This window comes from Numida meleagris, chromosome 1, assembly GCF_002078875.1.
Source record: "Numida meleagris isolate 19003 breed g44 Domestic line chromosome 1, NumMel1.0, whole genome shotgun sequence".
Classification (NCBI taxonomy): domain Eukaryota; kingdom Metazoa; phylum Chordata; class Aves; order Galliformes; family Numididae; genus Numida; species Numida meleagris.
The window spans coordinates 165,777,472-165,793,692 of record NC_034409.1 but is presented as its reverse complement, the minus strand read 5'-3'; the positions used below and the strand labels follow the sequence as shown (position 1 = coordinate 165,793,692).

The 16,221-nt window shown below is 36.4% G+C and overlaps 1 protein-coding gene across 5 annotated transcripts in view; it reads left to right on the top strand.

Moving 5' to 3' along the window:
- Positions 1 to 16,221, top strand: part of ZC3H13 (zinc finger CCCH-type containing 13) — a 46,055-nt gene that overhangs the window by 13,200 nt on the left and 16,634 nt on the right. For all 5 annotated transcript variants that reach the window (XM_021375768.1, XM_021375761.1, XM_021375776.1 and 2 more), the window contains 6 exons: positions 5,790 to 5,898; positions 8,798 to 8,937; positions 9,644 to 9,804; positions 10,494 to 10,691; positions 12,005 to 12,178; positions 15,873 to 16,183. In XM_021375768.1, coding sequence (XP_021231443.1) covers positions 5,790 to 5,898; positions 8,798 to 8,937; positions 9,644 to 9,804; positions 10,494 to 10,691; positions 12,005 to 12,178; positions 15,873 to 16,183 — 1,093 coding nt within the window. The remainder of the gene's footprint in view (positions 1 to 5,789; positions 5,899 to 8,797; positions 8,938 to 9,643; positions 9,805 to 10,493; positions 10,692 to 12,004; positions 12,179 to 15,872; positions 16,184 to 16,221) is intronic.

The window sequence follows — 16,221 nt, the reverse complement described above, 5'->3', positions numbered from 1 at the left end:
TTGATGTAATTCTTGCTTTTGATCAGTTAACTGTTTTTTTTATAGTATTCTATTCATGCAAAAATAAAATACTCTTAATCAACTAAAGCCCAAATAAAGATGAACTGGAATCAAAAGGAGTTTGAGAATTAGTGGATCTGTTAAAATACGGAGGAGTTATTCACAGGTGTTAAGCACACCGCAGAGAAATATGCTTCAATCTTATAAAACACAAGGCTGAGGAAACCACTGAATCCTTGTATTAATTGCGCAGAGTCAACGGTGGAAAATATGAGATATCCAAAGAAAATATTCTGGAAAAAAATAGATGCAGAGAGATAGTCATCAAGAGTTGCATTGCAGAGATCCAGGATGTCCAAAAGAACAGAAGACTGAAGTGGCTGAACTGCTTACAGAATTCTTGCTCCATCGTTAGAATTACTGTTATGGTGGAGATCTAGTGATTGACATTTTCATCTCTTATTAAAACTTCTTAATTTTACTTGGAAGTAATGGAAGGTAGCTTGCTCCATAAAAAGTTTCATAATTATGTGGTTCATTTTTCTTTTTAAATAAAGAAGAAAGAGCATTGTTCCTGCAGACAAAATTTGTGATTCACTCATCTACTAGCATTGAAACTTTAACAGAGAGTAGTGGCTAAAAGAGAACTAAAAGAGAACTGGTATAAGTGAAATCTTAAATAGTTTCTTTTGAAACAAAGCTTTTTGAAGACTAGATCGAAGATTAACAACTACAATATTGCCAAATATAAAAGCCAGCTAAGGGGAAAAATCTAGATCAATTTCAAATGATGAAGCTACAGAGGGTGCTATGGTGCTTCATCTAAAGAGCAATTACTTTAAGAATATGGAAAAAATGTTGGACATCCCAATTGCCAAACTTTGCAGAAGACATGAAAACACTAACTGAACTTAATAAAGTCTGAGGAATGCCATAGGGACTGGGGAAAAGATTTTTGGCAGTACAATGGCGGATGAAACGTGGTGTTGGCGAGTGCAATGCAGTGCACGGCAAAGGAAGTATTTAATACAAAGAAGTCATGAATAAATATTTTTAAAATAACTGAAATCACCCAGTAGGAAAATAAGTTATTGTGGACAGCTCAATGAAACCATTATTCTAAGTGCAGTCACAGTTGGAGATGCAAATACTCAGGTATAAAAAAATGGAAGAGAAAATGATTAATATTATGTTGTAGGAATTAATGGTCCAGTTTTATTTGAAATACTGTTTCGTTATGATCACCTGTATGCAAGACAATACAGTCAAAGGTCTTTTTGAAGTAAGCAAGGAGTGAGAAGGAGGCTGGAGAATAGAGGAAAGGAGATGTTGCGGCTGCATATAATGTATGACTGAGAGAATGTGAACTAGGTGCGTCTTATTCATACTTTATCCTAGTAGAAACAGTGGCAAATTTGAAGGGGAAATGCTGTTTACCTTATATATGACTGTTCAGCCTGATTGCCAGAAGATACAGTCAAAAACCTGCCCAGGTTCCGCAGAAAGCTGAGATAGTGTGACTAGTATAAAGTCTTCCCAAAGGAAAGAGATTTCATGTTGTTTGGAGACATAAGATAACCAGTAAAATCTGTATGCATTTAGAAAGAAAATTTCTGTATGAACAGCTTATAAAATATATCCTTTATTATTTCTTCATGTCTTGTACTATTATTTTCAGAGACAATGTACTATATTACAGGGATAACTACAGCGATCTCAGGTTTTTTTGTGATTCTTAGTTTTGTGTTCAGATTTATTTCAGTTCTGCACGTTAGTGTGTCAAATACGTTGCAAAGAATTAGGAAAGGTTCTTGCTATTACCGTATTCAGTTGGAAATTTTCATATTGAGTGTTGAGTTTTTCTCTAAATTGTTGGAAGATAGTTACATTGGAGTATTTGAAGTATTATGTGAAGCAGCTTCTGGGAGTTTTGTGTGATTTGGGGAGCAGTGGGAAGACTTAATTTTCATTTAGGAAAGGTTTTTCTAAGGCACGTGTTTCACTTGATTCCTTTCTGTGCTGTTTGTCACTGGCTTTTGAATATTTACACTGGAAATGGAAGTCAGCATTGTCCTCCATCTCTAAAATGGAATCGGTATCTGTTCATTTCAGGGAAGCTTCATTTTCTTGTGTGTTTATGTTGTATGGTAGTAGTTTTCAATATGAAGGTATTATATGTCGAGTAAAACAGTACTGTACTTCACCAAAAGATTCTATAGCTACAGTACATGATAGCTTGTTCTAGAATTAAAGCAGTAGGCACTTTTGAACTAGTTTATATTGCTGATGTACGTGTGTGTAGTGACAAGGCTGAAACTGAAGCTTCTGCCTTGTAAGAATTGTAGATGGTAAGATCCTTATGAATGTTCTCTCTGTCAGCATTAGCAAAATACCACTTATTGTTTAGCAGCATGTTTTGCAGACTGAATGAGTACTTTAGTGCTTGGCCATAGTCCTCCGGCTGTAGTGGGAACTTCAAGTAGACATCAAGTCTTGTGCTGTGGAGTGCCAATTATGTCTTAGGAGGTGTGGAACTTCAACTTCAGTAGATGTCAAATTTAATAAAATCTCATAGCATTCAGTTGTAATGTGTTTTGTTTTTTTTCTTAAGTAGTGTTTTTCCTGAAGCTCAACATTAAATTGTAATCATCTATTCAACATGTAAATAGTTTAACTTTGAGTGTATACCTATAAACAGCATAGGCAGGGTCTTCTAAATTATTGTCTACACTTACAGAATGATAGAATCGCCAAGGTTGGAAAAGAACTCCAAGATCATCCAGTCCCATCATCCATCTACCACCAGTATTTCCCACTAAACCATGTCTCTCAGTACAACATCTAAACGTTCCTTCAACACTTTCAGGGACGGTGACTCCACCACCTCCCTGGGCAGCCTGTTCTAATGCATTGCCACTCTTTCTGAGAAGAAATTTTTCCTAATATCCAACCCGAACTTCCCCTTGGCAACTCGAGGCCATTTTTAAAGTAAATAATTATATTACTCTAAAAGTTTAATGTCTCTCTTCTATTAAATGGAGGGTTTTTTTTCAGAGTCTGAAGAGAAAGAGTTTGCAGGTGTGTCAGAAGTGGATTCAGTATCTTCGGCTACTAATGAAAGGCATACTTTTGTCCTTTAGGAGTTTGATTTACTTTATTCTTGGCTTCGAAAGGGAAAGACAGAAAAAATGATGTAAAGTACAAGAACGCCTATAAGGATATGAATGAATTATTTACTTATTAACTAATATCACCCATAGTATGAAGGAATGAAATTCATTGTAAGTAGAACAAATACATAAAAGGAATATATCAAAGACTTTTCTATGAGAAAATGTGAATGTGTTCTAAACCATCATAACTTAAATTCTTGAACTGTGTGCCCTGGGAAAATCAGTTCCAGCTGAGTTTTTAAGCTCAGATTTACTTTTTGAAGATGCTGTGCTACCAGAATATTTTATCCTGACAATTAAACTCAAGTTGTTTAGCATATGGACGGGCTTGGATCAAGTTGTGCTGACTTGTGAAATAACATGCTTACATAAAAATTGTCTGTTCCCTTCCCCTATATTCAATAATTCAATAAAATTCCTTCCATAGATGATTTTGTTCTTGGTTCTTTTTTAGAAATATGACTGTCCCACTGTTGCCACTACCAAATCTCTCCACTGAAAGGAGAAAAATAAAGGCTGTTGGAATATGTTGTGTTGGGTTATAAGTTTGGAGATGTAGGTGAGGTACATACCGGTTCTGTACAGTTTTGAACTTGGACTGTTAAATTGTTCCTGGAATGTTCTGATTAAACTGCAGGTTCTTTGTTGGGAAGTTGTCTTGTGAATTGGCCTTGAGATGTTTTTCAAAGTTAGTATCTATAGGGGTTGTCCTAACATGTGTACTGCAGTTTGCTAGTACCAAGTAGTGTTGAATTAATAGAATCCAATGTTTTTAGAAAATAATGTTTATTATTTGATTATATCTGTAGGAATTAGTTGGATTATATAGCAAAAGTAAGCATTTTAGTAGAACAAATTCAGCCTTCAAGGAAGGCAGTCTAGAGAAACAAAGGTGCTCTAAGAAAAAAAAAAAAGAATTGTTGCATAAGAGACTTGTTGATAAAGCTGCAAACTTGGAATCTCACGAGTCTGTTTTTTGTTGTTATTTTTTCAAGTAATTTGCTTTGGAGCTTAGTACGGTTTTTGCACTTAGACTGGGATGCCTCTGGTACATGTTGCGTTGATGTCGGAAATCAGTGTGACCTGGTAGGTTAGGATTGTGTACATCCTTTTAGTGAACCTGTCGTAAAGTGATGAAAATCTCTCTTTTCCTCACTGTAGAAGCTGCTTTAAATTACATTTGGCACAAGTTAGTTCTTTAATGAGAAGTTCCTCTGTATTTTTTAGTAAATGCTCAGTTTTTCAAAACCTTTTAAGGCTTTGAATATGACATACTTAATGCGTCAAGATGAAGGGTTTGAAGATAACTATGCATTGAAGTATTTTTCAGTTTACTAGGGAAAATAAATGCAGTACTTATTCTGTCATTATTTATGTAATTAAGCTGGAGTTCGACATTGATAAAGAAATAAAGGAATAGTTTAATTGTACTGACTTAGGAGTGACTCTCTGTAATATTATATTATTTCCTCACTGTGTCTCTGAGGTGGTGTTAAGGATTTAAATGGAGTAATGGCTTAAGTCCCAATAGAGAATAGCTAGTGAAATTCTCAGGCATCTCCTTTTCCTTTACATATGGGGGTCCAACATACCAGCGCTGAAGAATCCCCAAAAGACAAAAGAAAGCACTATGGGAGGTGAGAAGAAAAGGGGAGTGGGGCAGGCTTTCATTAATTACTCCTTCTGGTTTCCTGATTAATAAAAAGTCTTCTATGCTTGGTTGTTTTTGTTTTGTTTTGTTTTGTTTTTTTGTTTTTTTTTTTTTTAATTGCAAACAGTTAAAGAATTTGTCTTGTACTTTGCTTGAGTCCAGATATTTAGAGAGTGTGGATACAGCAGAGGCAATGATGCAACTGAGTAGCTTTACTTCTGGGATGCAGGGGGCTTGAGGAAAGTAGCGCAGGTCCAGGTGTCTTTTGAAACTATTTCCTCCAAGAATAGTGTCTGACATCCTTAGGTATCTATAGGACCATCATGGTCCTGTGTACCACGTGCTGTTTTGCCAAATGTGAAATGAGTGCTACTGCAGTAGACAGGCTTGACCTGTAACACTGGGCCAATGAACAAAGATAAAGCTTTCAAGAAAACCTGATGCCAGTGCGTTGCTTTTGGTTTTTGTTTTTTTTTTTTTTCCTTCCTTCTGCCAGCCTCTCTCTTTTCCCTCCCCACATTGTTTATCCTCCTAAGTGGTTCAGCTTCTTTGAGGGTCATCTGCCTTTCGTATGATGTTCTTATTTACAGCTGAGAACGCTTAACGCTATTAAACTAATGGTTCATAAGAACCTGATCTGTTCTTTTGATTCCTGTTGTACACTTGATTCTCTGATACATGCTTGATTCTTGCCTTGCCTGTAAACCTTCTTATTTGATAAATCCCTTTTTCTCCCTTTTCCCCATCTGCTGTTTGCATACTGATTATATGAAATTGCATTAGAACATTTTGCCTGTGGAGTCTCTGCTTAATTAAGAAGGTGTGTGGTCAACAGGCTAAAGGGGAAAATGCTTTTTGTGCTATAAAAAAGGAACAGCCTAAATACCATGTAAAATGTACCTGCTTCTTCAGGATTCTTTTTAAAATAAAGTTGTTTACTCTAATGCAGTGTTTTTCCCTTATAGAAAGAGTCTTCACGAGGAAGACATAGAGAAAAGGAAGATATCAAAATTACTAAGGAGAGAACACCAGAAAGTGAAGAGGAAAATGGAGATTGGGAAACAAATAGAGAAGGTAAGGGAAATTAAACTAATTGTCTCCCTACAACTCAAAGAATTGCAAGATCTGCAGGGCTGTATGTAAGGCAGAAATGGTTATAGAGTACTTCTATGCAGTAGCCCCTAAGATTTGTTATTGGAAAAGAGTAAAGGAGCAATCAGAGTTGGAGTACTGCAATAGTAAAACCAACTTATTTTAAAAAACATGCTTTGTTGACTCCTCAGACAACAAGGAACTTTACTATCATCTGTTCTGTGGCTGAGCCTTTAGTCTTTAGATTACTATCAGAATCCAATATAGTCTTGAAACTGGTCAGTGAGAAGAAAGCAGGTCTCCTTTGAAATCAAAAGTCAGCATGGATGTTTTGTTTTTGCATAATTTTTGTCAACTGTCTCATTAAAAAGGACTCAGAATAACAATAGCTAAAGGTAGCATTTCATGAACTATTCATCTTACGAAAATACTGGGAGATTGTTAGGAGTTTGCTAGTGTAGGGACTGTGGTTGAAGGTGATTTTCTTGTGTTTGGTGTTGATAATATTCATCCATTTACTATGCAGACAGTCAAGGGAAAATCTGTATTGCTTTCTCACTTCTCTCCTTTATTTTCTATTTCCCTTCTGTTAGATGCCAGGTTAAACTGGCACTGAAATTATGGCAGTTTCTAGTGGAGCATGTTGTTCACATGATTTTCTAAGTGTTGGTGTTTCAGCTATAGTTACAATATTGCAAGACAATGGGAGGGGGTGGGGGGATTCTAGTTCACCTTTGAGGATTCTTTCTACCAGAAGGTTGTGATGTCAAAGAAAGAAGCAGTCCTTTTTCTAAATAATTTGTAGCTCTTCTGTGAAGAAGAATACTAGATATCAGTAGTTGTATTAGTAGTTGTGTTCTTATGACCCCAAATCTTTTCCAAATAGGCAAGTCATTCTGTATGCTTAGCGCTCAACACACTTAGCACATGTTTAACATTCAACACAGTTAGCACGTGTTTAGCTGGAAGTTCCATATACTGGAAACAAAATGCAGGCAGTCACAGTGCCTTCCTAAACAAAATACTTTCAATTAAGCATTTGGGAGGGAGGAAGCATATGTTATTCAATAAGAGAGAAGAGGCATGATTTTAATTTAAATAAAGATGCCTAAAATTTACACCGAAACAGCAAAAAGTCTCTCTCAAATTAGAAATCTTCAGGTGCTGTGGTTTACCTTTTCTGATACCTTGAAAATTATTTTAGCTAAACATATAAATGTAATTGTTGGTTGATTAATGGTTGTTTGTCCAGTACTATACTGTAATGTAGAAAATCAAGGTTTAGTAACTGTAAAAAATCAGTGTTTATTTGTCCAAGCGGCCGCCTGCATTTCTGAAAAAATAAAAAGCCCTGGAAATCTCTCCCATGAATTCAGATGCAATGATTCTATTAGCTGTGAAGTATACTATAAGTTATTTTGGGGATGGGGCTCCTGTGTTAATTTCATTGAGTAGGCAGCTTTTCTATTGTTTGGGCTCTAAGTGTTGCAAATATTGTTTTCAAGACACTATTGGAGTAGAATATGTGAAGATGCATATTGACAGAAGTTGTCAGGAAATTAAAAGAATAAGGTGATAGTCACACTCCTTAAATATAGTACTGAGAGGTCTTGATGATATTTTGTTCTATTGTTATCTTTATAACTCCTATAGAGTCCAAAAGAAATGTGTGCTCAGTGAAGTTTTCTCTTTCTAAAAAAACTAATTGTAATATGTTTTCACTCCTTTCTAAACCTGAATTTTCAGAGTGATTTAAGAAGCACTGTTCTGTGACATATACACATGGAAATAGAATCTAAATAAGAAGAAAAAAAGTGCAACATAAAAATGTCTATTTCTATATAAATATGTAACATGAATATCTTAATTCATAAGCATTCAGGTTTACAGCTTCAGAATTACGAGTTTTTTAAGATGATGTTGATCATAGTTCAAATGTCTGATGGATAAAGTAGAATTACTGTCTTTTAACACTGAGTATTAAATAAGTGAATTGATGGACTGGGAAGGGATGTATACTGGTAAGAATTGCAGCTTTCTGTAAGCTCTTCCCGTGCGTTCAGGACATGTGAAGGAAATTGGCAGACTGAAAATAATTATTGCAAAAACTTCTATATAGTTCCTGCATGTCAAAAGGGGAGTGAAAGCTAATGGACGTTTGATGGGATATCTTCTTCTCTAAAGGTTATTTTATCAAAGTGCTTTTTGAGCGTCAGACTTAAGTAACCGTAAACAAAATGAGAATAGTTACGAGAGTGAGTAAAACTGCTTACTTTTTCAACAAGGTATCAGTTGTGTGGCTTGAAGGGTGTGATATTTAATGTGAAAGCCAAGCAGTAATGATGAGAAAGAGGTCATGCAGACCATCGCTTTATTTTAAAGTGAGTTTGTAGATGTAATTAAACAAGTGTATCAATTGTTTTGTGGGATACCTTATTAAACAAAATGCTCTAGTATGGAACATTGCTATTAAAAACCACTTCATGTAAGATTTCACAATTAAGCAGGGCTGCACATATTTTTGATCTTACTTTTGATCTTTGTGAAAATGCTCGTTTTAGATATTTTTGTTACTTAAATAGAAATAAATGCTTTACTGGGTTTCCGTTGCTGCTTCAGAGTAGTAATTCGCACAATTCTCTAAAAGAAATGAAGTCTTAGTTCAAGTATTTTAATTTTAAGGTGTATGGTAATAACTGGATTTATTTCAGGTTCATGCAGATAATTTGAGGAGAGATTTGGTTTAGCTTTATTGATGCATTTAGATAGTGCTTGAAAGACACTGAAATATTTATGTTTGGCATCTGGTATGCTAAGTAATATTATTTATGCCACATGTAATCTGTTTGTTAATCTATTTGCCTTTTTATTTTAAATAAAGACTCTGATAATGGAGATGTTAACTATGATTATGATCATGAGCTGTCTTTGGAAATGAAGCGCCAAAAGATTCAGAGAGAACTCATGAAGTTGGAACAGGAAAACATGGAGAAACGAGAGGAGATTGTCATTAAAAAGGAGGTTTGTATTCTGTAAATGCAAAACTAAAAAGAAGATTTTAAAAAAGCAGCAACCACTTTTAGACTTCTTGTTTTCTGGAAGACCTGAGCTTTCTGGACAAATACTCTGCTGTGTTACACAGTGGTAAATAAATGGCATGTATATAACTTGATATGTTAATTGGGTATCAGTTGCAAGTATCTGCTCAATCATCTAGCACCATAACCAAGTTTGCTGCTTGGTCAGCCACTGCATGAATGAGAAACTTTGCAATTAAATGACTTGAAACCTTTAACAGAGAGATAATCTGGAGAAGAAAACACAAGGTGTAACTTATACGAAGCTCCTTTTCCAATAAGAGGAAAGTACAGTGACAGACGCAAAGCTGTTACTAGATTGCTGAAAACCCTAATTTTGGGGAAGATGGTTGTTTTTTTTTTTTTTATCTGATAGTGCGTCGGAAAAACTTGGCTGCTAACTGGGAGTATACTGATTTTAATCTTCTAGTAATACATTTTTTTCTAATGTATTATAGTGGATCGTCTTCTCTTCCCTCATATTTTATCTGTCATCTATTTTTATCTGTGTGGTTAGTTTATTTGTGGTAGATATGTAAATGGTTATGGTCTCACATCTAGACTGTTAACTGTTATTTACATATTTGGTCTATAGTAGCAAAGCTTTTGAGCATCAGTATTTTATCATTTAATATACTCTTTTCCTCAAGATTTCTCCAGAGGTGGTTAGGTCTAAATTATCACCTTCGCCATCACCAAGGAAGTCTAGCAAGTCTCCAAAACGAAGATCTAGTCCGAAGTCTTCCTCTTCGGCTAGTAAGAAAGAGAAGAAAGCATCTACTGTATCTTCCCCACTTTTGGATCAGCAAAGGTCAGTAGGTGCATCTTGGGAGAATGTGGGAGCAGAGAACCCTATTAATTTTTGTTACTGGCATTTTCATAATTAATACAATTTTTTATTTTCTTTGCTTTTTGAACTTCTCAAAATGATGCTTTCTGCTAGAGTAGAACACAGAGATAGTGTTGCTGACTTGCAATATGTGGCAGCAGCTGCTTTATACGTTTATGTCAGTGATCATTTATATGAAAAAAATGATGTAAATATTTTCGAACTGTGAGATACATAGTCCAAAACAGATGGATGCTTTTTGCTGAGTCAGGTAGTTAACTTTAAATCTAAGATATGAGTTCTTTAAGTCATTTTCTGTATGTGTGTGAGATACTGGATTACAGAATGGGGAGTCTAAGCAGACTGGATACTACAAAGTTCTGATCTTGCGATGTGTGCAGTTCATGTAAGTTTAGAAAACAATTCTATCTGAATGGGATCAGTTTCTACTTTTGCTCACTTGCTTCAGAAATAAACGTTACAAATTGAAGAGCTCAGTGTGAGTTTGTACCCTTCAGTCAAGTTGTTGAGCATTGCCCGCTAATGGAGTGGCGAATCCTATCCTAAAAGCAACAAAGCCCTTTCCATTTTAAATTCTCCTGACGACATCAAGGAAATCACTATTTGAAGTATTTGGCAATCTTTTTTTTTTCTTTTTAATTTATCTCTAGGAGTTCTAAAAGTAACCAGAGTAAAAAGAAAGGTCCTCGTACCCCAAGTCCTCCTCCTCCTGTACAAGACGAAACTCCCTTAGGAAAAAAACACAAGGAAAAGCATAAAGGCAAAGAACGTTCAGATGAAAAGACAAGGGAGGTGAAAGAGAGAGGGCGTGACTTTGAAAGGCACAAAGAGAAAAAAGAGAAGCAGAGGTAAGCTGTGTTGCATTATTAGCTTTTAACAGTAATGTAACCTTGCTTTTAAAGTTATCTTTTATAAAACATCAAATAGTAAGGAATTTATACCTGCTTTACCAACAACCATTTTGGTACTGTTTAAGTATTTTAAATGTGTTACCTGGATTGATTGATAAACTGTAACATATTGGCAGGTTTAAGGTACGTAACTTAATAAGTTTTTCAAATGCTCTTTGGAAAGATTCATTATTATTCATGAACTTGGACGTTCATGAATGAAATAACTCATTTGCCAAAGTCTTTATCAAGTCATTCACTTGTCTGCTTGCCTGCTTTTTTGAAATCTTAGAGGACTAATATCTTTCTAAATTGTTGGTGGCACACTTGGACTTGGGTTGGTTAAAAAGGATTTCTGAAGAAGTCTGTTGCAATTCTGCAATTTCTTCACTTATGCATATATGTATATATATATGTATCTCAAATGGTGGACTGAAAGGGTGATTTCCCTTCATCTTTTGAAGCATAGTTGCCCATTTAAGTTGTTATAACATTTGCATTTTTAAGCCTTGTGTTGCCTTGATAAACATAGAGTACATATTTGTATGTGCTTGCTTTGTAACTAACATAGCAAAGACTTAGGAGTGGAAGACAAGTACACTGTGTATTTTTAATTGATAAAGTAAAAACTAATTTATTTTGAAATCTGTTATTTCAGTCATGTTTGCTAACATCATTACTGGAAGGTTGTAAATGATAAAAAACTAAGGTAGTACTGAAAGGGTCAAGAGGCTCATGGATTTTTCTATAATCAGGTATTGCTGTGGTAACTGCAGGCTTTGATTTCAGTACTGGATTTTCATTGACCTTCTTTATTATAAACAATAATGTCAAATCTTGACGTACAGTAAGTGAAATAGTTGAAGGTTCAAACAGATCTTTCGTTTTGTTGAAAATGTGATTAGTATTTCAAAGCATCTGTGAACTTGAGTCGCCTTAATTGAAATGCTAACATTACAGAAATTTTTAAATCAGGCAGCAAGTCTCCACTGATAGAAGTTCTGTTTCACCACTGACTGAAATGTTAGGTAAAATTATAAGCCTGTTTTCATTTTACTGTCTAATAGTTCTGAATTTTACAATCCATTGGCTAGTGAATATCTTGCATTCCTCAATTCTGCTAACTTTAAGGTAATTTCATATATGAAATTACAGATGGGACTAACTCTTCTTTAAGGCTAATTTTTGACCTTGCGAGCAAAAGTTCTCTCATAGAAATGCGCTAGTGCCTTGTTATGCCCATTGAACAAGCTTGTCTTCATGTTTTCCAGAGATCCTTCTGAAGGTTCCCATAGACAGAAGCGTTCTCCCAGTCCTGCAGATCATTCTGGCAGTAATTCTTCCCCTTCCAGGGAGTATTCACCACCTGCTGCAAGACGACGTCAAGTCTCACGAGCCCCAGTGAAATCAACTACTCACAAGCATAACTTCTCACCCTCTCGCAGGTGGGTGTTGTGTTCAACTGCACAGATTTTACTTCCATATTAGTTCTAGTTTAGAAACTTCCTCCGTTGCTTTGACTGCTTGTTCATGTGTGTCTATTTGTGGGCATTGGGTGCCTCAAAAAATTGAGTTTAGTGGCTTTTTTGTGCTTGTTTTTTTTTTCTTCTTTTTTTGTGCAAGTACTACATTTAAATCACCTGTCATGTCAGAAACACAAGTCATTGTTCAGGCTTCTGTTCATCGGTTCCTCTCAAATGTTTTGGCTTTACATGGAGCTCCACAACTCTGATAAGAGACATGCTCCGTCTGTGATCATTAGGGAACTTCTTTTTCTCTTCTTCTCCTCCTCTGAAAAGCAAAAAAAAATGTGAGAAATCTTCTATCTTGGAGCTGGAGAAGGAGCAGAATTTCAGCATTCTGAAATGGATATGATGATGTACTTCCTAATCTTGGCTCTGTCTTTCCTGAAAAGCAAGAGTAGCTAACTAAGCAGTACAATTTAAGAACTGTTTCAGAGACCCTTCAGAGAAGGCGTAATTCCTGCTGATTCTAGGCACCTTAGAGAAAAACCTTTGCCACCCTGGGAGAAGTTACTACATTTTTTAAAAAAAGAAAGGGAGAAAGCTTCTTATTTGGGGCTGAAAGAATTGCTAAGCTTAAGTTCAGAATGGTAGTACTAAATATTGTATCCCTAGTCTTTGTAATGGAATAGAAGGTATACTTATTTTCCACACTTCTTTTGAGAAGGGTGGGGGAAGGACACCAGATGTGCTTTATTTTTCTTGTTCCATCAGTGTGATATGTGACATCTATTGAGCTATCCTGAGAGTTGTAAGCAAGCTCTTGCTGCTGTGGTTACTCAGCTTATTAATCTAGGCATCATTGATGGAGACTTTCTCCAGATTGGCCTGTTTATTGGAAAGGGAGAAGAGCATCCAATTTTCCTCTGCAGCTGCCAGTAGTGAGGAGACAAGAAAACCTTTGCAACACCTCTTTCCCCACTTCTAGCCTATTCCAGTGTTTTGCTTCTCACTACTCGCATGGGGTTTCTGTGCAGACATTTCAAGCAGGCCTTCTGCTGGAGGGAAGGAAACATGTTTGAAACATTCTGCTTGTCTCCAAACAATTCTCAATATTGTTTCATGCAAGCAAATTTTTGGTAACTCTATGTCTGTTTGATACCCTTGCTTTGATGGTGAAAAGTAAATGTAAAGATGGTAAGTCATGAAATTGGATTCTCTTTGCTTCTGACTCTGACTGTGTTTTAGTTTCTGAGCACTTTGGGAGCTTTACTGCTAGTTGCAGGCCATCTATTTTGATTGTATGTGACCATGTGAACAAACTACCTTCTTAGAGACATGCAGAACTACATGTTCCCTCAGGAATGGTTGGTCCCCTGCCATCGGTAGTTAGACCTTCCCTCTTGTGATAGAAAGCTGCAGCCAGTGTAAACGCACAGTTATGGAGATGGAGAAATTTGAGTTTACTGTTTCCTACCATCTATGAAGAATGTTTACCTGTAGCATGCATGGGAGACCTCGAGGATTTTTATTTTTTCAATCAAAAGAAACTACACTTCAACATCCTGGAGGTTAGACAGTCTGTAGATGTTCCAGGCATCCCTAATCCACAAGAAGAATGCATCAGCTGGATCCCATACAATTCTACATGTTCAGATAAAGAGATGCAAGTTCTTAGTCTACTCTTGAGTACTTCAAATAGTCTCTGGCATAGACCATCGTCGGTGCATCTTAGTGGGATAGTTTCCAGGCCTGGCAATATCTTTCTGCAAGCATACAGACTTGTAGACACAGCACACATTAAATAAAAAACAGATGCAACCTGTTCTTCAGCATCTTTCAGTTAAGCATATTCAAAGGCTGATTTTATTTATTTTTCTATCTCATCCCTTTCTTTCTGCCATCTTCCTGTGTGTTTTTCTAGTAGAGCTGAATGACTCATTTTGGTTCAGCCTGTTCTGTAAAATATTTTCTTTGACTTCAAGGAAAAGTCAAGGAGCATCTTTTAGTGAGTGTATCTGTTCTGTAGTTAGGAGGTGGAATCACCATCTTTGTGAGAATGGTGTTTGATGATCAGTGTTCTACTCCATGGGTCTCTGAAGGCAGTTTATTTGAGTCACTGACATTAACTAGAAGGAAGGATGAAATGCTGATATTAGTAGAAGGTTTCCACCATGTTGTCTTTTACCCAAAAAAGATTTCCATACACACTTGGAAGGGCAGACTTGAGGGTCCCTGCCTCAGATCACCAGTGATTACAATTAGTGATCTGTTCACAGAGCTTTGCTCCTTGGAAGCTGAATTGTTCCTCACTTCGGGACATGAGGAGATTCTCATGGGATCTTTTTACCTGCACAGTCTTGGTCTATTAGAAAATGGCCTTAGCCACGATATCTATTGCTGAGCAGCATTGATGGCTGTCAATTTGGCTTCTCAGTAGCAACTTGACATGCCAAAAGCCTGCTAGCCTGAAGCACTCTGAAGTGCTTGGACTCTATTCAGAGTCCAATTGACATCAACTGTCCCACTGAGAATAATTTCTTGTGACATCATCAAGATATTCAGCAAAAGTTGTATTACGTACGTATCTCTACTAACTACCACCTGCTGGGCTATTGTGGAGTATTGCAGGGAAGGTCTTGCCTTTGGTAAAGTAGTCCTCCCTTTGTGAGTCATCTGAAACTGAAAAGTTCATCTTTATGATCTGGAGATTTGTTTAAAGTTACTGACACTACAAGGACATTTAAAAGCACAAAGTAAATTACTTAAGTGAAATTTTTGAAAATGCATTGTTATTCTGACTCCTGCTCTTCTGTTTGGAGTCTCTGAAATTTTGTGAAGTGGAAGAGAGCTGGGAGTTAAAAGCAATGCATATTTCATGTGAAAAGACACTTGCAAGTCGCTTTGATGCTGATAAGGTAAAAAAGCTACTACTGAGCTCAAAGGCTTGAAGTGTTTATTTGTCCGTGTTGGTTTTGAATGTGGTAACACATTTTGAGGAAATCTGTTCACTGTTGTGTAAATGATATTTAGTTATGCTGTGGGATTTCCAAGATGAGAGAAACTTAGTATATATTTTTTTTAGTTTATTAGGTAAGAGATTTCCCTGCCTGTAACATTCATGTTTGCTCAACTTTTAAGTAGATACACATGTGAGTTTCCAAGATAATAACCTAAACTGAATATCAATGCTTTGTAATAAAAGAAAGAAATTAAAAATGACAAAAAAAAAAAAAGACATTTCTGATTTGTAAAAGATAGGATGCTACTGGGGGAAAAAATCCCCTTAGGTAACACTATATGAGTTACCTGCCCAATTTTAGCTTAAAGTCCAAAACACAGCGTATGTTGAAGAAAACAGTTGTACTTGGTTTGTGGGGTGGAAGAGAAGGAAAAACACATTTTTTGTGATTCTTCCCTCTCTTCCCCTGGGCAAGCAGTGTGGGTGTATGTGTATAAAAAAAAATGTAATTTAGATTGAAAAACCTGTTCTTGGATATTAAATAAACTATTACCATTTAAATATAAATATACGCTGAATTATATGAGGGAAGTTTAGCTTGATGTTATAGAAATAGCACTAGTTTTCAACAGAGGATAGAGAGTGCACAATTTATTTAATCCCTTGATTTCATGTAGGGTGTAGCAATTTAACTTTTCTAACCCTTTCTTGCAGGTCTGCTTCTCCATCTGGCCAGCGTCATTCTCCCCTATCCTCTAGACATCACTCTTCTTCATCACAGTCAGGCTCCTCTGTTCAAAGACATTCTCCTTCCCCACACCGCAAAAGAACTCCTTCTCCCTCCTATCAAAGGACAGCTTCTCCGCCTGCAAGGCGATCATCTTCCCCCTACCCCCCACGTTCTTCCTCTTCTCCTCAGAGGAAGCGAAGCCCTTCAAGACACCGATCTCCTGGAAGAGAAAAGGGAAGGCACGATCGAGACCGAACTTCACAGTCTCATGACAGGCGCCACGAAAGGCGGGATGGTATGAATAAAAATAGCACTTTAGGGTAGCTTTTGTTT